Consider the following 24,836-nt stretch of genomic DNA (forward strand, 5'->3'; position numbering starts at 1 on the left):
ATCAAAAATATTAGGTACCTACTTTTGAACGAAAAATATTTAGACACATAACATGAGAACAGGGGCAGACTCATAATCTAATTTTAAGAGGCGAATTTCTAAAATTTTAGAAATCAAAGGCGATTCTTCCCACCCGTCCCTGCGATCCATTGGGCAAATAATATAATTTGACACTTATTTTTTCATTAAGCCTAAATAATATAATTTTAAAAAAATATAATAATTAGTAAAGAGAGTATTTGTTTGAAATTACTATTTTTGTAATGAATCCAGAAAATATAGATGAATATTGCACGGCTACGTGAAACTATTGTGGTGGATGCCACATAAAACGCAACACGTGCGCGCGCATGAAATTTTGGATGCAGAATATAAAATCTCTCTCCTTTTCTCTATTTCCCCTTCCTCGCTTCATTTCTGGGAATCTCTGTTTATTGGAAATCTCTCCCTGAATTCATTGTAGGTAGATTACCCTTTGCAGATACCACGGTTTCATTCTTGGGTTTCTTCTCCGTTTTATCTTTATGTGATCAAAACGGGGAACAATTTGTTGGTCGTTTCTTTTGTAATTTCTCGATACCCTTTCGGCCATGGATCTTAGATTTATTGCATTCTATTAGGAATTAAATGCCTGTGTGTGTGTGCGTGCGTTTCTAATGCCTCGTTACTCTCTTTCAAAGATGCCCTGTATCTGTTTTTAGTGCTTTAAGGAAGAAAACGGGGATTCATATGTTTTTTCTTTCCTCTTTTTCGATTGGGCTACATTCTCAGGGTAATGGGTAGTTTATTGAGGATGGTCCAGATTTGTATGTGTAGTATTCTAATGCAAATGTGCAATCTAAGGATTGATGCTGTAATGTGTAATGTAACGTGGAATATTGGATAAAATAAGGCATTTTTATACCCTTTTATGATAATGATCAGAAAATTCCTGTTTTCAGCATTGTTTGATTTCAACTCTGAGACTGAAATATTGCATTATAGGATTTTATATTGATTTATGAATCAAAATCAATACTAGAAGGATAGGAAAATTGTATGGCCATTTTGCAAAAAAGTGTTCTTTGCTCTTAGCTTTAATTTAACTTTGTTTAGCTGATGTGCTTTTTTTTCCTGAAGTTATTTGCTCATGTTGGAGTTAAATCTTTTGATCTGCATGACAATTTGTTGAGCTTTCTTGTTGATTTCAGGATTTTCAGGCTAGCTTCAATAAGAGAAGTAGGATTAAGGATCAGTGAATTAAATTAGTCATAATTTAGAGCTTGTTATCCTTTGTAATTGAGATTGAGAACTTGGCAAATAAACGTAAGCATTGGCCACAGGAAAAAATGTTTGGCCATTTTATTTTCCTAATCTTTGTCTAAGGATTCCGTTTGTCTTTTTAAGAATTGCATTTAAGTGTAACTTTGATTACTTTGTGTTTGACAAGAGGATTTCATTAGTAATGGTATGTCAAATATTCAAAACGCATACTTCCACTGTTTGCATGTTTATACTAGTTTTTTTTATATAAAAAATCTCAGCATCAACGCGTATTTTTGGTGCACCATAATATTGGACTAGGAAGTGTGTAAAATGTGAAGTTCCATTTCATAAATTTTAGTTTCGCAGAAGCTGCAAAAAGAAATTATATTTTCTATATTCTGCAGGTAGTTTGGGATTTGTAGTATTGGCTTAAAATGTCTTCCCCGAGTAAGAGGAGAGAAATGGATGTAATGAAGTTGTAAGTTTCTCTTACATATTTTACATATGCATATTCGTGCTGTTTTATGCTCACATGGTTCTATCTCTCTTTCTAATTTCGATGTCCAGAATAGCTTGCAATTGTAATGCCTTTACTGAAATAATATTTTCAATGGTGCTTTTTGGGCACTTTTAGTTGCAATTTTCTAAAGCGGTTCTAGTACTTTTGTCTCACCGAGGCACCCAGATCAGCTTAATAAATCACATAACTAGTAATTTAGAGAAGTTGGGATGTTTTGAACTGTAACCTTAACAGGGGTAGCATCATGAAGATGTTTGTAGTGAAGATGGTAACTGGAATTGAATTTTTTGAATGGGAACATTTATAATCTGATGAATGGAGTGGGTAGGGCAGGATAGTGTTATAATTTGAATGGCTGATATTCATTAAACAATACTTATGAAGTTCAACTGTCTGTGCTATTGCTTTTGTTTCTTTTCCACAATTAAGAAATCCATGAACAGAAAAATATGTTACTGTTTTTCAGATTTCACCATTACTCAGTGGTGAGTTTATTGCATTTTGATTGGGCATCCCTCCCACTTCAACAAGTCTAGTGATACTTATATTTCTGTTTGCCTTAGTGATTATTTCAATTCTTGGTAGTTCTACTTTATTTCAATGAACTCTTTCCATTTCCACTGTGTGATGTTTTACTGATTTTAGAAATTGCTGCTAGTTTGGATTTTAGTCTGAACTTCTGATGAGTTTTCTTTTCACCTTGTTCATTTTATCAGGATGATGAGTGATTATAATGTGGAAACAATTAATGATGGGCTCAATGAATTCAACGTCAAGTTTCATGGTCCCAAAGAGAGTATGCTTATACTAATCTGTTCAATTTGTGTTCTCTGATTATGTGTGTTTGGTATGATCCATCTGACATAGTATTCATATGCTTAAGTACTTCATCTAGTCACCTGTTATTATCATCATCATTATTATTATTATTATTATTATTATTATTATTATTATTATTATTATTAAGAGAGGATACAATATCTATCATTACAAATTCAACCAAAACACTTTTGTGATCAAATTCCCAAAACTTGCATCCGTAGTACGAACGGAAAACAGGTGCATGACCATCAGAGAACCGTTGCATAGTGTTATATATGCTTATAGATTTGGAAATACATTGTTAATTTGATTAAATATATTATATACTTGAGAGAGCTCTATCTTTCTCGGATGGCCTCTCTTTTCATTTCTTTTTCGTTTTATGGAAGGGTTTTGATTTCGAAACTGCGTTGTTTTTGGAGACTTTTCTTCATAGCATATTATTTATATGCATGCTATAGCGTATAGCCATTGTTTCTGTTGGGTAGTTGTCGTAACCGTCTCTCGGTTGGGCTCCGAATTGGGCTTCGACTTGAAATAATTGGGTTGAGAGTCGCCACCGACCACTTTAAAACGAATTTAGGTGGGTCCGACATCATCTTACCTGATCTGCGTTTTTACCAGAAATGTGTCGAGTTCGGGAGTCGGTTACGGTCAAGGAAGGATTAGCACCCTTGAACTGCCCTTTCGGTACCAATTAATTTACCGATTGTCTTAAATTAAAAAAACTGTAATTTAAAATTAAAAGGTAAAAATACGATCACAATTATTTACCTTAGATAGTTTTAAAGGTGTGGCCTTAAGAAAGTCAAAAAACCATGTTAGATAAAAATGTAAGAATAAATAAATAAAATTAAAATGAAGAAAAACCAAATTAAATAAAAGATAAGATAAAGAAAGTAAAAATAAAATAGTTAGTAAAAATAATATATATATATATATAATAAATAAATAAAATAAAAAATAGTAAATATATATATATATAAATTAATAAAACTGATAATAAAAAAATAATATATATATATATATATATAATCTAAAAAAATAAAAATATATACTAAAGTAAAAAAGAAAATGCATAAAATGTAAAAAAATATTACATGAAAAAAAAATAACAAAACAATTAAATAAAATGAGTAACAAGGGAAATGTGCGTATAAATAAAGTTAAATAAATAAAGTAATAATAGTTAAAACATAAATGTAAAAGACCGAATCAAAAGCAAAAAAGATGTTACCTTTTATTTCCTTTTCGAATCGTTTACAATAGCTTTGCTTTTGTATTTTCCGTGTTTTGCACTGTATTTTGTATGTAAATCGTGTGTTACCATAGAGAGTGTTGTATCCGGACGAAAATGTGTGTTAACAGTTGCCCCTCTTTGCCCATAGTCGTGTAACGGGGATAGGGCAAAGATTAAAAGACACGGTTTTCGTTCGGTGGAGTTGAAAATTGACTCTGATGTTTCAATAACTACTTGTCGAATTGAGTTGCGGATGACTTCTCCGTCGTGAAGTCGAGTTTATCTTGAAATGATATGAAATTGAAGCTGTAGTTCTGAATCTGAATCAGCACGTGGCTTCTCGTTGCCCTTCGGTCTTCTTCTCAGTTTAAGGACCTTGGATCGGAATCGAACTCATAAATCTTCGTTGACAGATATCACTTCTTGCCTTGAGCTATGCTGCAAATGATATGCCCTCGAAGCTGAGTGTAATCAAACTCGAAGGTCTTGAGTTTCAAGAGAAACATTTTCAAAGGTTTTTTTTGTGTTTCAAGAGAAACAATTTCAAAGGTTATTTTGTGTTTCTAGAGAAATAATTTCAAAGGTTTTTTTTTCGTGTTTCAAGATAAACTGTCTCAAGGGAGGTAAAATTTTGTTTCAAGAGAAACAATCTCAAATGAGGGTGTTTCAAGGGAAATTGTCTCAAGAGAGAAAAAATTTTGTTTCAAGGGAAACTGTCTCAAGAGAGACAATGGTGAGAACGATTCCCTTCGTCGTGAAGTTGAAATCGGGGATGGCCCCTTCGTTGTGAAGTTGAGCCTTGGAATTGGATATCATTCGTCGTGAAGTTGAAATCCAGTATGTTGTTTCCAATATCCTTCGCTGTGAAGTTGAAATTGACTTCGAAACTGGAAAGTTTGTTGACAGACACTCATTCTCTGAGTTGGATATCCTCCGTCGTGAAGTCGAAATCCAATCTGAAGATGGATGTTGCTTGTGTGTACGATTCCTTTCGTCGTGAAGTTAAAACCGTGGGTGGGCCCTTTGCCGTGAAGCTGAGCTAGGAATTGGATATCCTTCGTTGTGAAGTTAAAATCCAAGTAAGTTGTATTGTTATGAGTCTAATATCCTCCGTCATGAAGTTAAAATTGGCTCTGGAACTGAGAAATTGTTTGTTGACAACCAGCCGTCCCTTCGCTGTGAAGTTGAACTTGTGTTGTCTCGAGTCCAATATCCTTCGCTGTGAAGTTGCAATTGGCTCTAAAACTGAGAAGCCCCTTCGTCGTGAAGTTGAGCCTCAAAATGACACGATATCCTCCGTCGTGGAGTTGAAATCGTAGATGTGTGGGTACGATATCCTCCGTCGTGGAGTTGAAATCGTGGATGGCCCCTTCATCGTGAAGTTGAGCCTTGACTTGAATATCCTTCGTCGTGAAGTTGAGCCTTGAGTTGAATATCCTTCGTCGTGAAGTTGAAATCCAAGTATTGTATGTTGCGGGTGGACACGATTCCCTTCGCCGTGAAGTTGAAACCGTGGATGACCCCTTTATTGTGAAGTTTGACTTCGAGCTAGATATCTTTCGTCGTGAAGTTGAAATCTTCTCTCGAGCAAATTGTGTCGCTTTGAGTCCAATATCCTTCGCTGTGAAGTTGAAATTGACTCTGAATGAAATTGGAAAGTTATTTGTCAACAGACAGTTGCCCCTTCGCTGTGAAGTTGAGCAACCACCATCAATTTTTGAATGTGCTTTGAATCGAGTATCTTTCGTCTTGAAGTTGAAATTTGACTCTAAAGCTGCAAAAATTATGCATGTGAAAAAAATGATGCTCTACAATGCATGCATAATGAATTAGTTTTTGTTTTATTCATCGGACAGAATCTCATTTTTTGTCTGCTAGTTCCTGCACGTGGAGGAAATGCCTTCAAAAGATCTGATAATTTGCATTAGGATGTTGAATTTCCAAAGATGTTCCAATATTCGATGTTGAATCTCAAAAAATGCCTCAACATTTGATGTTGAATCTTCAAAAATGCCCTCATTGTTCCTGATTTCTTGCTTCAACATTGATTCTAAGCATGAGTTTTGTGTTTGAGAGCCACATGTTATTTACCAAGATCCACTCTAGAGAGATTGTCTTGTTTTGAAAAAAAATGTTTTTCTTTCTTTTTTATTTTCAAAGTTATGAAAATATCAAAAAAGAGTTTCGAAAAATATTTAACCAAAAGTTTTGAAAATATTGTCCCTTTCACGGTTTTACAATTGAGACAAATCATAAAACTAGAGTTCATTGAATATCAAAAAATTAATTACATTGTTAACCCTTCAATAGATTATAGCCGTTTGACACGTGCCAAGATCAAATCTATTTTTGGGAAATGGTTAAGTAAGGAAAGGATAAAAATGTCTCAGGTTATTGTGTTTGGTCAAAGGTTTGGCATTTTTGTTTATTTGATGCTCAAAGGTTTGATGGGGTATCTTGCATGCTCCTCTATTGGATGTATTCTCCGATTCCCAACTTTCATGGTCAAGCTCGAATTGTGCGATGCCTTATCAAGGAATTCGTGCGATCGCCTCAGCTGCCCAATTTTTGTATTCGAACCGCCTTTTCAGTTTTTCAACTCGAATCCTCCTTTGGTTTCAAGACGCCATTCGAAATTTACGTCTTGAACCCCCTTTTGTTATTTTTCTCTATTATGCATTAATTACACTATTTTTTGCAAATAAAGATTAATCCTGATGGGTGGGATGAAATCTGAAAATAGTCTTTTCTGTTTAGAAATCCATGTATGATTAGAATGGACTTTTAAGGCACGTAACGTAAGTCATGATTAATGGTTATGAAAGAAAGGGATAAAAGGCTCAAACAAGTGTTTAAGGGTGATTGAACCAATGATCAATTCATTCTGATGTCTTCGATTATATCTTGCTCAATTTGAATCGTCTCGTATGTGTCTCTCTCTTGATGCTCCATGATCTTCGAGTGGAGTGATTCAGTAATTCAGAAATTATTGTGCTTGATCGATCTCATTTGATGCTCTATGATCTTCGAGTGAAGTGGTTTTGTGATTCGGAAATGATTGTGCTGGATCAATCTCATAGTTTGAATCTCGATGCGTCATTTGAATCGAGAGAATCTTTGCATATGCAACTTGTCTTCTTTTTTCTTCAATTTTCCTTTTTTTCTCTTTTTATTTTCTCTTTGTTTTTTTTCTCTTTTTGTTCTGATTGAATCTTCGCACTTGGCATTTGGTTCACCTTTCGGTATCTCATCTGAATCAATGTCTTCACTCATGCGAGCAAATTTTTTCCACCTTGCCCCCCAGTGTGGAGGGTGATCCTTGGTTAGGGTTGAATCAGAAGAAAAATACTATAGGCTCAAAAGATGACACAAGGGATATATATTTTCTCCTGTTGTGAAGGGATGAAGAAAGAAAGTCGTTCAGCATTTCATACATAGAAGTCCTCACAGAAGAGGTATTCCCAGGGGATAGATTTTCAGGATTAATTTTTATTCACATGAAAACAGTATAATTAATACATGGTAGAATTATTTCGAGTGAATTCTTCTTTCTGCTTCTTGCCCCCAACATGTCTCAATGTTCAGGCTCCTTGCGAGATGGCCCAAGTTGTGTCTTAGAAGAATGCTCATGTTCAAATTAACAACTCAATGCCTTGGGTTTTAATGGCATAAAAATGTCAATTTTGAGTCTAAAAAGATAATGGTGTGAGTTTATTAACTCAAAGAAAGGTATGAGTGTATCAAAAAGATAAAGGCATTGTTAAAAAAATTTCAAAGAGAGGTAATGTCAAAATTTGGTCTCTTTGGTAATGACCATGAGTTATGTTGGGTAGAGAAACAAGGTATTTTATTTTGGGGTTTGAGATAGGATAAGAAAGGTCTAGTCTTGCCATATGTCAAAATCCATAATTCTTGAAGAATTAAAAGAATCATTAATTCATTTAGTATTCGAAGAACTAAATATTAAAATTTGTTCAATTGCTCCACCTTAGAAAGTAGCATAAAATTCAATCGTTTAAAAGATTAAGCGAACATGAAAGATCAAAGACGTGTTCAAACAAAACAATCCTCTAAGTGCAAATGATATATGCAATGCCCCCTTTTTCGGCTGTCCGTGCCCCTGAATCCATTAGGTTTTGGATCTCGCGTTTCAGCGTCTTATAGTTCTCAAAGGAATGTTTGGAGCATTCTATGTGACAACTGCAAATAGCTTTAACATCGTAGCCCTTAGGATATGTGGACTCTTTTCTCATACCATCTTGGCAGGCTTAGTCGTACAACCAGCTGATCGAGCTCATTCGTTGTGATTTCAGTTTGTTTCTTTAATTGTTAAAATTTTGTTTACATGTGGTGTCATATGGTTACAATCACTTCATCGAATTTTCCATGAAGAAATTTCATGTTTATGAAAATGCTTAAAAATGAAATGTAAATGCAAAATGCAAAAATGCATGAAATGTTCGAGGCATTGATCCAAAAACATGTCTGTTATTATAAATAATCTTTATTGGGGCAAAAGTGTTTTATCTTTTAAGAGACAATAAACATATTTAAAGGTACATCCGGACTAAATCCTCTAGACCCTGAAACAAGTTGACTAGTCTTCTGCCTTCATCTGTCACCGGTTGATTACCCTGTCGAACCGCTCCGGCTTCTCTGGCTAAATCATGCAAGTTACGAGCTGTTTTTTGTACTTATTCCCAGAAGTATCGAACGACTGCATCTCTGGCTTTTCATCCTTTGCTGAACCTGTTTTATAACGGAAACATCATTGAAATCCTTCATCAAAGGGATTATCAGAAGTTCATTGAATCTGTCGACAATGGCTTCCAATTCAGCTATCGTTTTGTCATTTTGTTCTTGTTGTCTTTGAAATGACTCTCGAGGTCTGTAACTTTTTTCTCGTCTTGCCCATGAGTCTTTTTTTGACCATAGTCGGACCCCTCTTTTATCACCTCTTGTATTACAACCCCTTTGTCCATTAATGCAGATTATTCATGTTTTAACGAACACGTTTTAGGTGGATCAACACCTCTTTTGAATGATGCAGATGATGGAAATAAAATAAAAGAGAGAAAAAATGAAAAGAGTTAGTAAGGTAAATGTAATAATCAAAACAATCATGAAAATAAAAATTCTACCACATATGATATCTACCCCCACATGCTTATTATTCCTACCCGGACATGATCCCTATCCCACATGTTAATTTTGAATCAGTCCTAACCGCATAAATTATAGTTCACATGTTTTGAACAGAAAATAAGACAGGAAATAATATCAAAGCAGCCTAGGGTTTGAAATGAGGTTTTGGGTAGGCTCTAATTCTCTATAGTCTCCCGGTTTAGGTTCTAAAAAGGGTATCTGAGTTCTACTTGCTGGTGCCCCATTGGGCTTACCATACCCTTAGTCCTAAGCCCATTACAAGCTTATGTGGAATAAGTTAAACTCGAGAGGATACATTCCCTTATGCCCATACGGAGAATAAATTCACACGAAGACATAAGGTATATGAATCTCGAAAGTTACTTGCTAGGCCCATACGGAGAATAAATTCCCACGAAGGCGTCGCTTTCACCCCACTTAAAAGGGTTTGGAGCTCGGGTATAGAGCTTGAGATGACGAATTTTGAACAATCTTAAATCATTAAAAACGTAAGTACAACTATTTATTTGAAAAATAATCAAAGATAAATAATTGGAATTGAATAAATAAATTAAAATTAAAATTTACCATTTTTGCATAAAAAGACAACCGAAAATTAATTTCGGCCTGACTCACTTACCTGTCTCCAGTGGAGTCGCCAAGTTGTCGTAACCGTCTCTCGGTTGGGTCCCGAATTGGGCTTCGACTTGAAATAATTGGGTTGGGAGTCGCCACCGACCACTTTAAAACGAATTTTGGGTCGGACACCATCTTACCTGATTTGCGTTTTTACCAGAAATGTGTCGGGTTTGGGAGTCGGTTACGGTCAAGGAAGGATTAGTACCCTTGAACTGCCCTTTCGGTACTAATTAATTTACCGGTTGTCTTAAATTAATAAAATTGTAATTTAAAATTAAAAGGTAAAAATACGATTACAATTACTTACCTTAGATAGTTTTAAAGGTGTGTCCTTAAGTAAATCAAAAAATCATGTTAGATAAAAAGGTAAGAATAAATAAATAAAATTAAAATGAAAAAAAACAAATTAAATAAAAGATAAGATAAAGAAAACAAAGATAAAATAGTTAGTAAAGTAAATATAAAAAAAATAAAGAAAAAGAAGAAGAAATATATAAATAAATAAAATAATAAAAATAATATATATATATATATAATAAATAAATAAAATAGTAAATATATATATAAATTAATAAAACTGATAATAAAAAAATAATATATATATATATAATCTAAAAAAATAAAAATATATACTAAAGTAAAAAAGAAAATGCATAAAATGTAAAAAAATATTACATGAAAAAAAAAGAAAAAAATAACAAAATAATTAAATAAAATGAGTAACAAGGGAAATATGCGTATAAATAAAGTTAAATAAATAAAGTAATAATAATTAAAACATAAATGTAAGAGATCGAATCAAAAGCAAAAAAGATGCTACATTTTATTTCCTTTTTGAATCGTTTACAATAGCTTTGCTTTTATATTTTTCGTGTTTTCCTCTGTATTTTGTATGTAAATCGTGTGTTAACATAGTGAGTTACAATGGCTATTTATAATTCTCGTAGAACTTATTTTTAGGAGTTTGAATCATAGTAAAACTCTATCCTATTTTTAGGAGTTTGAATCCTAGTAAAATTCTATCCTATTTTTAGGAGTTTGAATCCTAGTAAAACTCTATCATATTTTTAGGAGTTTGAATCCTACTAAAATTCTAACGTTTGCTTTCTGAATCTCACTAAATTGGGGTTGTTGAGAGTGTTGTACCTGGACGAAAATGTGTGTTAACATTAGTTCAGGTACTTGTTCCGAATCCACTTTTCCTTCTTTAATATCAAATTCAATGCTTACAGGTCTCTATGAAGGTGGAGTTTGGAAAATTCGGGTTGAGCTTCCAGATGCTTATCCATTCAAATCTCCTTCTATTGGATTTGTGAACAAGATATTCCATCCGAATGTTGATGAACTGTGAGGAATTTATAATTTCAGGGTTTACTCTTACAAACTGCAGAGTACCTCTGCTGTATATTTTTTCATTTGTTAAATGTATTAAAAAATGGTCTCTTCGAGCTTTCATGGTCAGCCATATAAAATTTGTAATGGTTTTGCTAAGAAAAACACTTAAGATGTCTTGCATTAATTGTTAATAGACAAGAGTTATGATAGTTTTTTTTATATTTCTGGTTTTGCCATGCTGGTTCTTGTTCAAAATTCTGACAGAATCCGATTCTTTCCCCTGTATTCGAATAATTGCAGGTCCGGTTCTGTATGCTTGGATGTAATTAATCAATCATGGAGTCCAATGTTTGGTAAGCATCAGTTTACTGTAATTTCTTACCAATGAGCAGGATACCTTCTTCATTTTCTTGATCGACACCATTACATTGTCCCTTTACATTTTTCTTTGCATTATCACCCTTTCGTCTCCCATTTACTAAGTAATTATTTTCCTGTTGGTGCAGATCTATTAAATATTTTCGAAGTTTTCCTTCCACAACTCTTGCTTTATCCAAACCCTTCAGACCCCCTAAATGGGGATGCAGCATCTTTGATGATGAAGGATCGAAAGCAATATGATCAAAAAGTAAAAGGTGATTACACTGAATTGGTCTAGCTTCTTTTTCCTCCATTTGGAATTGCTTTCGTTGAGTGGCACATGGAAATTTTGTGATCTGGTCGTAAACTCATGATTACTGCTTTATTATAAGACATCTATCTGTGAGTGTGTAAGAATAGAGGGCAGTTGTTAACCAAGTATTCTTTCCTACTGGGAGTGATCTAATTAGTGTCCTTTTTTGTCTGTGCGGAAGCAGAGTACTGTGAGCGATACGCAAAGAAGGAAGACACGACGAAATCCATAGGTGACAACCAGACTGATGACGACATCACTGATGAAGAAACCGGATCTAGTGATGATGAAATTGCTGGACATGCAGATCCATAGCTTACCTTGGATGGCTACTATGAATTGAACATTCAGTGAAAGCGATGATGAACCCCTTTGTCGTTCTCCTAGTCATAGATAAAAATAGAAAGTGGTAAGTAAAGTTAGTGATTTCCAACATGCTAGGACCCAAAAGGAAAAATGGCAATAACTATTGATACATTAAAAATCAAATATTCTTATCAAACACCAGCTTGTATCTTCTTTTCCCATAGATCCTGTACTAAGGGAATACATTGTCTTGTATTTGTATATGTATATGTTTGGTATTCGATGACATTTGTTTTAACGTTATGCTGAAATAAACATTTGTTCATTGAATTTCTATTTTAATCAAGAAAAATGAACACGCATATGCATATCCATGATGTCGGCCGAAAGCGAAGCTTGTTTCAGCTGAGAAATTCCATATATGCATATGCATATATACATTTATTCATTTGATTTCTGGCTTTAGAGCAATGTAAAATTTGCAGTTTTACTTGTAAGATTTGTGTTTGTATAGAGCCTGAAGAACTGGCCTGTGAGTTAGACGGCATTGACAATTTAGAATGATTATTGAGTTTTTTCCAGAACATAAGAAAACCAGGCAAATCCAGCCATTTGGCAAGCAAAACATGTTTTTGGTTTGTTCTACAACAATTCATTATCAAGCAAACCCTTTTCATAAAGCTGGTAAAACCATGTTTCCTGCACTTTTTTTCCGCTAAACCTTTCTCTCGTCGTTGAAAATGAACCGAGTTCTCATCCGGGTACTTCCCATTTTGGTATTTCTGCTCTTCCATGTCTCAAATTCAGAAAATGAACAAGTGAAGCAATCCCTGGTAGATTCATGGACCAACTTGCGGCTGTAAATGTAGAGAGAGATCAAAGTTGGGGTTGGAACATGACATCGGACCCATGCAAACACAAATGGAAGGGTGTATCGTGTGATTTGCGGTTGTAGTCCGTCGAGAAAGTAGTTCTCGACAAGTTAAATCTCTCCAGAGTTGTCGATTTTGGTTCAATTTGCAAGGCAAGTTCCCTTTCCGTACTCAGCCTCGTCAAGAACGATGTTGTTGGATTGATATCAGAAGAGATAGGGAATTGCAAACCTTTGGCTCATCTATATTTAAATGGTAACCAATTATCAGGTCACCTTCCATATTCTCTGACACAGTTGAGTAACTTGAAAAAGTTTGATATATCCAACAGTAACTTCTCCGGCAAGGTTTCCTATATGCCCCGAATTTTGAGGTTACTTACTTTGCTTGTTCATAATAATCTACATAGTGGAGAGACACCAAAGCTTGATTTTTCCAATCTGATACTGTTCAATGTATCTAACAACAACTTCAGCGGTCCACTTCCTGATGTAAAAGGCCGGTTCTCTGGTAACAGTTGGTCAGGTAATCCACAACTGTGTAGAGAATTAATCTCAAAGGCATACCCACCATCCAAGGCATCTCGACGCCCTCGTCCAACTTATATGGGGAAACTCGGTCTATGACAACCCACAAGAAGTGTAGCGAAGGTATCTCTATGTTTTAAAATTCTACATGTGTGACTGGGACATCTTTACCATAGTAGAAGCGAATAATTGAAACATCTCTCGCTAGGGCAAAGGAAATCTCAACGCTTGTTAAGGCACAATTGAATCACTCCTATTGCTAAAGCGGAGGCTGTCTAATCCCTTGAGTAGTTTTCATAAGTTGTAAGATTAAGGTGGAGATATTTCGACTCCCGATATAAACATCTCAATGATGTCTGAGGGTGGAGGCATCTTTGTTTTCCTTAGATAACAGAAGCATCTTAACCCATCTAGTCAATTAATACATAGACAACTCAACACATCCACCTGAGATAAGACATTCCCATGACGGCAGCACAATAGAGACGACTCAAAGTCATGACATCATGACCATATATAACATTTTCGAGGGACTACTGACGAGAGAGGTGTATGATGTGCCTCTTGTGCGATTTTGATTTTTAAAAGGAGGAACAAGAGCTCCGATGTTGCTCTGATTAGAGGTGTTTACCACACCATAAGGTACGATGTAAATAAAAATCAAAATCAAATTGGGTAAAAATCGTTTATCATTTATGCTTTACTTGTCATCATCCAATGACCACCTCAGTGAGTCTAACCTCACACGCTGCATGAACTTCATCTTCGTGCTCCCTTCCCGCACGAACTAGTCCAAGGCTCTCTTTCTAACAACTTCCTCCACCACACCCTTGAGGTACACACATCGTTTGATGCTATGTTCCCATTGCTTATGGTGCTCGCAATAATGAGCATTGCTTCTTCGAGGGTCATTTTTCATAGGGGAGGTGGTTTCAACAACCAGAGTCTCTAACATGTTGGAGAACGTCAATTAAGGAGGTGTTAAAGGGGTATAATCGGTGTAACCCTTGAACGGTCCCTTCAGTTGTCTTTCGACTACATGAATTCTCCGACGATGATTCGACCGATCCTTGTGGTCTCCTCTACTTTAATGAGGGTGAGGAACCTCCTCCCTGATTCACCATCAACGAATCGTAATTTTTTGGTGGAGGTCTAAAGTTTCTTCTAATTCGTTGGTTCCGCAAGTATTACTATAGGAATGTCGAGTTGTGGTTAGTAGTGGCGATGAACCCCACAAATATTAGTTTTTTTTTCGATTATAAAATCTTAATAAATATTTAAGAAAAATAGAAGAATTGTTAACATGAATGATTACACAAATTGCCTTTATGTAATTGAACTATATTGTCAAGCAAAGTGTTGACTACTGATTTATTCTTTTAAAACCAAAAGGTCATGTCGTCAAAGAGATGAGGCGTGGGAAAAAAGTGAAGCCCCACAAACTGACCAACCACAAAGACAAAATGAATGCATCGTTAACTGAGTTTTATTTCTCCTATTTCTCAACTAGACGGTTAAAATTTTGGTTTTATTTGAATTAAAGTCTTTTCGATTAATTGATTGGTTAATTTTAAGTTTATTTAATTGATAATTAATGATTTTTAAATTTTAATTATTGATTAATTCAGATTGAATTAAGTGATTAATCATAAATATTAAATATTTATATATATATATATACACTATATAACTTTAGAATATTAGATTTTAGTTAATTTGATAACTGGTTGAATTTTGTTTCATTTGGTTAAAATTTTTCCAATAACTTCAATTTAATTAAAAATTAAAGAAAAAAGAATTTGATTAATATTTTTTTTATAATTCAATTCGATCTGCTAAACGAATATACTGATTAAACACTCTTATTTTCGGTTCCATTTTGAGAGGGTAACGATGCCAATTTCAATCCACCAATTTCAATCCAACAACTCCCTACTAGGGTTGTAAACGAGCCGAATCGAGTTGAAAGCTTGAGTATTGCTGAGCTCGACTCGACTCAAAAACTCTAAAATAGAGCTCGACTCGACTCAAAACTCGTGAGCCTAAAATTTTCAAACTCGACTCGAACGCGAAATCATGAATTGAAGCTAAAAAAAACTTGAAATAAAAAAACTTAAACTTAACTCGGTTAAAACTCAAATTCAAATTCAAACTTGAATCTTAAATACTTTTATAATTTATTTTTTAAAAAAAATCAACACATAAATATTAATATTATTAATAATTTATTTTTAAAATAAAATTTTAATATATTATTTTTTTGAGAGTATGAAGTAATTCCTTTTGACTTGTTAAGAACTCGAGTCGAAACTAATCGAGTTGAGTATTTATCGAGCTTTGATATAATTGATCTCGAATAACTCACAACCTAACTCATTTTATTTACAACCCTACTTAGGGGTGTAAACGAGCCGAGTCGAGCTCGAGTATCGCTAAGCTCGACTCTACTCGAAAACTCTGAAAATGTAGCCCGACTCGACTGAAAACTCGCGAGCTTAAAATTTTTAAGCTCGACTCGAACTCGAAATCATGAATTGAAGCTCGTGAACAACTCGAAAATGCTCAAAATAAAAAAAAAATCTTAAACTTAACTAGATTGAAGCCTCAAACTCGAACTTGAACCTTAAATACATGAAAATCTTACTATATTTTAAAAAAAGATCAACACATAAATATTAATATTATTAATAATTTATTTTTAAAAAAAATAAAATCTTAATATATTATATTTTCGAGCTGCTCACGAGCTTTTCGAGTCGAGTATCAAGTAGCTCGTTTAGGCTCGTTAAGAAATCGAATCGAGCTTGAGTCGAGTTCATTCGATCCGAGTATTTATCAAGTCTTAACCGAGTCGATCTCGAATAGCTCTCGATCTGTCTGGTCTCATTTGCAGTCCTAACCCTACTCCCTACGTAACTCTACGCTCTAGCTCTATCTGTATGTATGAGCATCAGTAATTCAGTATCAGTATGAGTATATCTTAGAGTCAAAAGCCAAATCTAAAACCCACTGTTAAAATTTTATTTATACGATTTGTCTCCCTGTCTCCATTAATGGTGATTTTCACGTACAACGTAACACCACTATTAACTTTTGATATTAATACAGGGAAATGGGAATGAATAGTGGCAGTGAATTTGACAGGACAATGAATGAGTGGGAGATAATGCTCCCTCACTCTCTGCTTTAAAAGATTTGGTAAGATCTTACCCTACGATATTGGATGGATCTTCACAATCTTCGCCTTTACCTCTCTCTTTCTTAAAGACCTCTTTCTTCTTTCTTTGAGAAAAACCCAAACCCACCAGTGTTTCCAAAACCATAACACAGTCTAAAGGATTATGGAGGTTGCTGGTGAGGTTTTACCATCTGGGTCTTCTCAGGAGTTGCATGTTCTTGCCGTCGACGATAGTTACGTGGATCGTAAAGTTATTGAAAAGTTGCTGAAGATTTCTTCTTGTAAAGGTATATACTGGTTGGTTTTCGATTTCCCCATCTTGTTTTGGATCAAAAGTTGTGTGGGGTTTCTTTGTTTTGAGTGCAGTGACGGCTGTGGAGAGCGGGGCAAGAGCTTTGCAGTGTCTTGGTTTGGATGGAGAAAAAGGGTCTCTGGGTTTCAATGTGAGTTGTTCTGTCTGTTTGGTTGCTGAGAAAATGATCTAGATAAAATTTTGGGAGATTGATGGTGTGGTGTTTGTTAAAATGGATGTTGCTACAGGGTTTGAAGGTGAATATTATAATGACTGATTACTCCATGCCCGAAATGACTGGATATGAACTCCTCAAGAAAATCAAGGTCATTTTTTTTCTGCAGTTATAAATTGATTTGATCATCAGGTGAAACCATTAGTAGTTTGGTTGTTGATTATGTTTCATTTGACCTTTTGGAACAGAGATCATCAGCATTCAGAGAAATTCCAGTGGTGATCATGTCCTCTGAGAACATCCTCACTCGTATTGATAGGTATAATGATTGATCCATGCTGTTGATTTTTCTATTTGATGATGATTTCCTCGGAAAATTCAATCTGTTTTGAATATATATGTTCATAATCATTTCACTATTTTTGCTTAATATTCCTTTGGAAGAAATCTGGAAAAAATGATGTGATCCATGGCATTTTTTAGCCTAATCCCTTTACTTGATTCCATTGGATGAAAATTGAAAGGAAGGAAGCAGCTACTGATAAGATTTACCAAACATATGAACCATTATAAGATCAGCCAAGTCTGATATTTTGTAATGGGACAAAACTGAAAAGATTCTATGTTTTGTTTGGATTTGTGTGGGAAACGGGCCAACCAAAATCTTGATAACAATGAAAGATCACTTGTCTTGTGTACAAAATAATATTTTGATCATTAGACTTCCCTCTTATTCGAGTATAAAGGAAAAAAAGATCGGGATTAGTTGAGTTCAGTTTGAAGATTAGTGTTCAGGGGTTACTAGCATGCCAGATTGCCTTCAAGATGTAAATCATGTGGTTTTATCCGGTTGTTCTTGATGACTTCAGATATGCATCTGTGCTTTCTTGATCATGTTGTTTGTTTTTCAGTTTTTCTCACTAGTCGTTGTCGTGCGGTATATAATTGTGTTGCATTAACTTCGAGGGACTGTTAAAGAACATTGTTTTCATCCGCAGCTGCCTAGAGGAAGGGGCGGAGGAGTATCTAGTCAAGCCCGTGAAACTGTCGGATGTAAAACGGTTGATGAAAGACTGCGTAACGAGAGGTGAAACAGAGGAAAAAGAAGGGAGAAGAGTCGTCAAAAGGAAGTTTGGAGATGATAACCATACCTCATCACTATCATCGTCATTGTTGTTATCACCGCTACCATCCTCTCCATCGAATGCTCCCCCATCTGGTTGTGATCTAGCAACCTCGGAGCTACTATTGTCGCCTCTGCAATCATCAAAGAGGTCGAAATTTTGTGCCCGATACTAGAATGGATCATTAGGTGAAGACAACTTGTGTAAAATACACTTAGCATGGGCCTAATTAGAAGCTGACAAGAACTAATTAGGACCTGAAAGCAGGGAAATGAAGAGATACAACTTTTGTTGAATGTAGGTAAATTTGTTTCATTAGTCATTGAAATCACAAATATAATGCACGTTTTTAATTTGATCTTCAAATTCTTTTGTTGACATGGATTTTTAAATTTAGAATATTGATCTATTTTTAGCCCTTTTGATGAAATAACATAATCTTAATGTTATATTACTAAAGGGATTAAAATGAGATAAGTTCATTAAATTAAATAAAATTAATATAAATAAAAATAAAATTTAGGGGTTAAATTGAAAGAAAAGCTAGATTGCTGTTTTATCCATGGATAAAAGGAGCACATTAGAATTTTCATTTAAAAGAATAAACCATTGGACGGTAAAATATCATAGAAGTCCTCGTATTATATCCAAAGGTAGACTCAGGAGCCTTCGTTAGGGGTTTCAAGAGCCCCAAGGGTGGCACTTGTGGAGGGTTGTTTGGGATAGGCATCATGGAGGTCCACCCTTAGATGAGGGGTTGTCCGGGATATCCCGAGCTCCATGGAGGTCCGCCCCTGATTATATCTCAAATATTGTTAAATCTGTGTTTAAAGTGTCAAGGATGATAGCTGAATAATAACTAAACCTGAAGCAATAACATAAGCAAACATATCTTATGTTTACACCGACTTCATTTTTCTTGAAAGTACAATGCATATATGGCCATTAGAACGGAGATATGACCTTCCAGGAGTCCTTAAAGGCATGGATAAATATGAAATCTTTCGACGTGCCTCAGAAAACTACTAAAGAAATGATCCCTTAATCTCACATAAATGGTAATTGGCAATGTAGGTCTTAGGACTGGATTGAGCACATTTACAACACTGGATCTTTCAAAGAGAAAAGGTGTGAACCTAGCAAAACATCCAGGTCTGGCATACTAAGATCATCAATTTGCTCAAACATTAACACAATGATATACCAACAATCGGTAAAATTATAAAACGCCTCAGCTTATAAAGGACACCATTACCATACTAGTAGTAGTCATTCATTTGGATTCTCCTTTGAAGTGATGATTTTCTAAACCATTGAAAAAGAAGGCAGAAACAATATTAGTGGAAACTTTATTTAGCAGTGAAGAATGCCTACAAAGGTTCAAAGTAGTGCAAGAGTAAAAGACAACATGGCAACAGAACAGAGATACTGGTATAAATTAAGACGCATATAACAATGTCTTGGGATCTCACATCTAACTATCTAAAGAGACAGTTCTATTCATAGTCCTAATTAGCAACTTTTATGCAAAATTGATGGAGAGGTTAATTACCATCCTCCAAACTACCCTTCAAGAAGAAAAAAGGCAAATAAAAGTATGATTATTACATTTAGACATTCAAATTTTAGATTTCAAATAAGTTTAGCCAAATGCAAGCAAAATGTATACTCAAAGTAAGACCAACCCACTAAAAATGAGTGTTATCATTTGTCCATAATCCATATTCATGTATCACTTTGCGTGGGAAAAAAGAAAAATAAAGAAAAAGTAATTCTTGTATAAAAACACGGCATGCACAAATTACCAAAAGCACACAGATTCTGCAAATGATATGAAACAAATGTGAATACAATTTAAATGGCCTTTCTAAGATAAAATCTAAACCCAAGCAAGTCTCATCTCAAAGTGAAAACAGCACAGATTCGAGGTACAGAAAGAAATTAAAGCAGTCGTATTAATGCCAATGTGAGGCATAATCAAATGAGTACTCATATTTACTAGATATTAAAAGCATAATCAAATGAAATTCAGAACTTTAATAGAGAAGTTGGATACAATGCGAGGCACAAAACTTATTATAATACTCTTTTTTTTATTGAATTTCTATACCAACTTATCTATTCACAATCCAAGATAAGTACTCTACATCAACTCATGCACCAAACAGATAAGAACCAAACCAATAGAAACATAAGCTCAATTCCCAGAGTCTACTACTAACAAAACACACAATAAAGTAGGAGCAAAAAAATGAGTAATGCAGCATACATAATTCAAGAATAACAGAGACTGCTTCTAAGACCTTGCAATCATGCTACAAGATCGAGCCAACATCCTAAATTTCAGACTGCTTCCTTGAACGCTAGCTTCAGCCTCCACAGGATCATGCTCATATGGCTTCCTGCAACCAGGACAACGTCCATCCTCCTCAAGAATCCTCTTGTGGCAGAAAAGACAGAGCCGGAAACCACATGAACAGGGCAAAAAACTTGAGTCTGTTAAATCCAAATCCTCATAGCATATGGGGCATGATGATGGAACCGAAAATGCACTGCCTCGCACCCATGACACCCCTCCTTGTCCAAAAGGCCAGTCCCTAGCTGGAAAACTCCGTTGCTTTGACAAATGAGGAAGCGTATGTGGACGAAAAGTATCATCAGCCCTCCATGCTCTGCTACTTCCTGTCGCCCTCTGCACCATTCTTGGACACTCAGGTTTGGAGCTCCTCAAATCTGTTCCTCCCCCATTCGAACCTAACAGGGGATTTGGCTCATTCCCAGGGGTGGATCCTGAACAAGAGTTTTCCTTGTTATTCTTGTTTGGATCCGTTTCCAGCTTGTCATCATCGGCAGCCAGTGCATCAGCAACGGCCTCCCAATCATCTAAGCATCCATCATCGCCTTCTTCTTCTGTAATGCTACCAGAACAGCATCCACCACTACTCGTGCTGCTACTGCTACTGCTGCTATTGGTGAAGCTTGTCCCGGAATCCATTCCTCCCAGCAGGCTGCTGCTAGTGTGGCTATTCATAGGAGAAGACTCGGAATCGCTCTCGTGTTGTACAGATACATCTTCTCCCTCTCCGTTAGCCTCACCAGTTCTCCTCATCTCAAAGCTGTCCAAGGAACGGTCCCTTTCACCCGGTTGAGTTCGCTTCGAATCGCCATCCTTGGCTCCTTCCTTGCAACAAACCTTGTTCTTCACCGCACCTACTCAAAATCAAAAATTGAAAGAAAACAAATAACAACCATAAAAAACCCTAATTCAAAAAGAAACCAAAAGAAAAAGTACTATCCATTAGCATACTTTGAGAAAGCCATTGCTCGCGTCGAGCATCGAGTTTGCACTGCTTCAATTTCGCAGACCTCTGAAAAATCCACAAATAAAACGTTTAAAAAAAAGATAAATTAAAATGACAAAAAATGGAAAATGAAAATAAAAAAAAAACAGTATAAAAGAAAGTCCTTACTCTCTTCTTCCTGGAGATATCTTTGCAGCTAAAGGCCAAAGGAGAAGAAGCGTTGCTGATCGAATCAGATTCCATAGGTTCCGGTGAAAAAAAGGACAGATTTTGAGAAAACAATTGGGTGATTAGGAAACCCTAAATTCCTTTTTATCTTTTATTTTGGTCAACTTTGCTTGGTTTTAATTGTAAGAGAGAAACAAATAAAAATAAGGATAACGGAAACTCATTAGCTTCGCTCACCCTTCCGATTCTGCTGAACTTGCGGAAAAAGCCCCAACCCTCTCTTTTTTTGGGGTAAACTGTAAGTTTAGTACCCCAACTATTACTTTTATTCTGTTTTGGTCACTCAACTATTGTTTTATTTCAAAATCATACATAGTGTTACATTTGGTTTTATTTTGATCAACCACCGTTTAAATTTTAATGGTAATATTGTTGTGTCATCATAAGATAATGACACATCATCATTGAACTTTCTTTAGAAAATGTCATAGCAGCAGACAACAGTTTTATTACTTTTTTAACAGCGAATGACTAAAATGAAACCAAAACATAATGTTAGGTATGATTTTGAAAAGAAAAAAATATTTAATGCAAAAATAAGTGTCCAAATTACACCCTGAGTTAATTTTAAGTGCTTAAAGAATTTTTCATTAAAAATAGGTGCATAATGTATTTCCCGTTACACTTTTACTTGCCTAATGTTTTCTCTATTACACTTTTAGGTGCCTACACAACAACGACCTTTAAAGAAATTGTTAAGTGACGCGTGTCATGTTTATATTTTGGCTTAATGCAAAAATAAGTGTCCAAGCTATACCCTAAATTAACTTTAGGTGCCTAAAGAAATATTCTTTAAGAATAGTTGTTTTATCTTGATATCATTGAACTCAATGAGTTCAATATTTGTGAGACATATTTGATTGGTGTTTTATATTGTTGGTCAAATTTCAAAGGAATTTTTAATTTAATTATTGTACGTATCTATTTAGTATTATGATTCCTTTAACATGAAATTATGATGGTAAGTTTAAAGTGAATCATGTATAGGGTATTTATTTCTCTTGCTTCTTTGATTTATAATAATTGGATATTGTTGTTCTATTTTATGATAATTTTTGACATATATGATTATGTAAAAAAAAATATCTTACCCCGACTCATAGCACATGGTGTGTCTAAAATGGTAACCTAAGTTTTGAAAATTCTATAATGCAACAAATCATTTAAAATTTATTTTATCCATTGTGAATTTAATAAAATATGATCATACATATTTTGGTTTAAATTATAACAATTTACTCCTTATCAAATAAGAATATCCAAATTGCATTTTAATATTATAATAAACAAAATAATATTTAACTAAATTAATATACCCTCTTAAAATAAATTAATCTAGAATCAAACCTTAGATTCTATGAGAAAAATTATTTTGGATTAGGAATAATGGAAGACCTATCACATGAAATTAACTCTTAGATGATGAGAGAAGTTTATAAGGAAAAATTCCAAAATGATGATTATAATGTACGTAGAAGTGATAGTTTTTAGTTAATTTAATTGTTAAAAATGAAAGTAAATGAAACTCTTTTTTTTTGATGAAATAAGTGTGTAAACTAAATCTTAAACAACAACTTCCACATCACGAAACAACATAGTCTTGCTACAATAGAGGAGCAATTTCCAAAGGTGGCGTGGAGAAAACCATGTCAGCAGCACCTATTGTTGCTGCCATCTTCGCTAGTTTATCAGCAACCTGGTTAACAGCCCTGTTAATGTGTCTCAAGGTCACATTCCATTCCCGGTTTAGCAGCTCTGTAATACGGTCCAGAAGGGTAAAGAGCGAGCCTCTATGAGAGTTTTACTGCACCATACAAATAAACTCCAAGCTATCCACTTCCAACATCACTTGTCTCACACCAAGGTTCCAAGCATGAGTAAGACCTTCATGAGCACCCCACAGCTCTACCTCAACGATAGAGCATATTTCAATCGCTTTTGATAAACTAAGAATCCAACCACCATTTGAGGACCGAATAACCCCCACAAGCAGCAAATTCATTGACTGTTCTACGGGAACCATCAGTATTAATCTTACACCAATTAAGAGGAGACGGAGACCATGAACCATGCACGTTAATCACCCAATTAGAAGACTGAAACATTAACAAAGCTGATTCAAGAGCACAGGTAGCTTCAAACTAGAGGCGCCTACTCCTTTCTAAAACAATCTCATGCTCAATATTTTCTGAATCAAAGATCCTCTTATTACGATTATTCCAAATCAACCAAAGAATCGAGCCAAAGAGTAAGTCCCAATCACATTCTTCAAGCGCATAAAAACCCGGGAAAACAATATTAATTACCACCCAATCTTTGATTTCTCTCGACAAAAAATCAGATAGTTTATCTGCTTTAATTAAAGACGACCAAACAACAACGGCCGAGTGACATTTAATATTAGATAAAATAATAATGTAGTCTAACATGATAACAATAATAGTCTTTAAAATTTATAAAACTTGTCAATTTAATATTAATATAAAATAATTAAAGCAGATAAACTATCTGATATTAAATTGACAAGTTTTATAAATTTTAAAGACTATTATTGTTATCATGACTTAACGAGACAATTATATGATAGTTGTGCGTCGTGACATTACTAAGGTTGTTGATGTGACTGTTACATCAAAATAACATCGTTTTGATATTAATATTAAATTCTATCATTTAAAATTTTAAAACATGTATTTTTAACAAAAAATTCTATCATTTAAAATTTTAAGTTGGTTCAATGATTAAATTTTAAGCTTTGATTCTAAAAGCCTTGAGTTAAAAACTTCCAAGCATAATGTTATAATAATTTTGTAAAAGCAAAACGAAGTCATTTTGATATTTTGAGCATCAAAATAACTATATCAAAACGATGTTATTTTGATGTGACAGTCACATCAACAACCTTAGTAATGTCACGACGCACAACTATCATATAATTGTCTCGTTAAGTCATTAACAGCGAAATAGTATAATTAAAAATTAATACTAAAATTGACATAATAAAAGAATTGATATTATAAACGAAACACTCAAAATTTGATAATATTTATAGTTATAATCCAAAAAATGGTCCCAAGACAACGGGAGACAAGTTTTACATAGGCTATCCTAGTTTAGATAAACATTATCTGTAACATATGCTTGAGTTTTATTCAGACTAAAAACAGAACAGATACTACCATAAGATCATATTAAATAGTTAAAAAAAAACTA

General features: G+C 34.5%; 4 protein-coding genes across 4 annotated transcripts; 3 read left to right on the forward strand and 1 right to left on the reverse strand.

Annotated features, from left to right (window-relative positions):
- Nucleotides 1-363: 363 nt before the first annotated feature.
- Nucleotides 364-12,255, forward strand: LOC120191989 (ubiquitin-conjugating enzyme E2-23 kDa-like). Its single transcript, XM_039194835.1, has 7 exons — nt 364-463; nt 1,650-1,723; nt 2,482-2,561; nt 10,844-10,958; nt 11,247-11,299; nt 11,453-11,581; nt 11,804-12,255. Exons 2-7 carry the CDS (start codon nt 1,680-1,682, stop codon nt 11,932-11,934), a joined length of 552 nt encoding a protein of 183 aa, XP_039050766.1. The 5' UTR covers nt 364-463; nt 1,650-1,679; the 3' UTR covers nt 11,935-12,255.
- A 410-nt stretch (nt 12,256-12,665) lies between these two features.
- On the forward strand, nt 12,666-13,423 carry LOC120191885 (probable inactive receptor kinase At2g26730). The gene is made up of 2 exons (XM_039194762.1): nt 12,666-12,758; nt 12,881-13,423. Exons 1-2 carry the CDS (start codon nt 12,666-12,668, stop codon nt 13,421-13,423), a joined length of 636 nt encoding a protein of 211 aa, XP_039050693.1.
- A 3,111-nt stretch (nt 13,424-16,534) lies between these two features.
- On the forward strand, nt 16,535-18,403 carry LOC120191716 (two-component response regulator ARR6-like). The gene is made up of 5 exons (XM_039194635.1): nt 16,535-16,789; nt 16,869-16,945; nt 17,043-17,120; nt 17,218-17,288; nt 17,968-18,403. The coding sequence occupies exons 1-5, from the start codon at nt 16,666-16,668 to the stop codon at nt 18,266-18,268; spliced, it is 651 nt and encodes a 216-aa protein (XP_039050566.1). The 5' UTR covers nt 16,535-16,665; the 3' UTR covers nt 18,269-18,403.
- Nucleotides 18,404-20,096: 1,693 nt separating this feature from the next.
- LOC120191761 (suppressor protein SRP40-like) lies at nt 20,097-21,747 on the reverse strand. The gene is made up of 3 exons (XM_039194683.1): nt 21,564-21,747; nt 21,401-21,461; nt 20,097-21,303 (listed from the first exon to the last, which is right to left on the reverse strand). The coding sequence occupies exons 1-3, from the start codon at nt 21,636-21,638 to the stop codon at nt 20,390-20,392; spliced, it is 1,050 nt and encodes a 349-aa protein (XP_039050614.1). The 5' UTR covers nt 21,639-21,747; the 3' UTR covers nt 20,097-20,389.
- Between the last annotated feature and the right edge of the window lie 3,089 nt (nt 21,748-24,836).

Source organism: Hibiscus syriacus, unplaced genomic scaffold (genome assembly GCF_006381635.1).
Source record: "Hibiscus syriacus cultivar Baekdansim isolate YM2019G1 unplaced genomic scaffold, ASM638163v2 tig00116971_pilon, whole genome shotgun sequence".
Classification (NCBI taxonomy): Eukaryota; Viridiplantae; Streptophyta; class Magnoliopsida; order Malvales; family Malvaceae; genus Hibiscus; species Hibiscus syriacus.

Bases quoted from the DNA above. Each gene is read 5' to 3' on its own strand.
- LOC120191885 (XM_039194762.1), top strand. From the start codon at position 12,666: ATGAACCGAGTTCTCATCCGGGTACTTCCCATTTTGGTATTTCTGCTC. The intron at 12,759-12,880 runs GTAGATTCATGG...TTGCGGTTGTAG, and splicing joins AACAAGTGAAGCAATCCCTG to TCCGTCGAGAAAGTAGTTCT.
- LOC120191761 (XM_039194683.1), bottom strand. From the start codon at position 21,638: ATGGAATCTGATTCGATCAGCAACGCTTCTTCTCCTTTGGCCTTTAGC. The intron at 21,462-21,563 runs GTAAGGACTTTC...TGGATTTTTCAG, and splicing joins ATATCTCCAGGAAGAAGAGA to AGGTCTGCGAAATTGAAGCA. The intron at 21,304-21,400 runs GTATGCTAATGG...GATTTTGAGTAG, and splicing joins CGAGCAATGGCTTTCTCAAA to GTGCGGTGAAGAACAAGGTT.
- LOC120191716 (XM_039194635.1), top strand. From the start codon at position 16,666: ATGGAGGTTGCTGGTGAGGTTTTACCATCTGGGTCTTCTCAGGAGTTG. The intron at 16,946-17,042 runs GTGAGTTGTTCT...ATGTTGCTACAG, and splicing joins AAGGGTCTCTGGGTTTCAAT to GGTTTGAAGGTGAATATTAT. The intron at 17,289-17,967 runs GTATAATGATTG...TTTCATCCGCAG, and splicing joins ATCCTCACTCGTATTGATAG to CTGCCTAGAGGAAGGGGCGG.
- LOC120191989 (XM_039194835.1), top strand. From the start codon at position 1,680: ATGTCTTCCCCGAGTAAGAGGAGAGAAATGGATGTAATGAAGTT. The intron at 10,959-11,246 runs GTGAGGAATTTA...GAATAATTGCAG, and splicing joins CATCCGAATGTTGATGAACT to GTCCGGTTCTGTATGCTTGG. The intron at 11,300-11,452 runs GTAAGCATCAGT...CTGTTGGTGCAG, and splicing joins ATCATGGAGTCCAATGTTTG to ATCTATTAAATATTTTCGAA.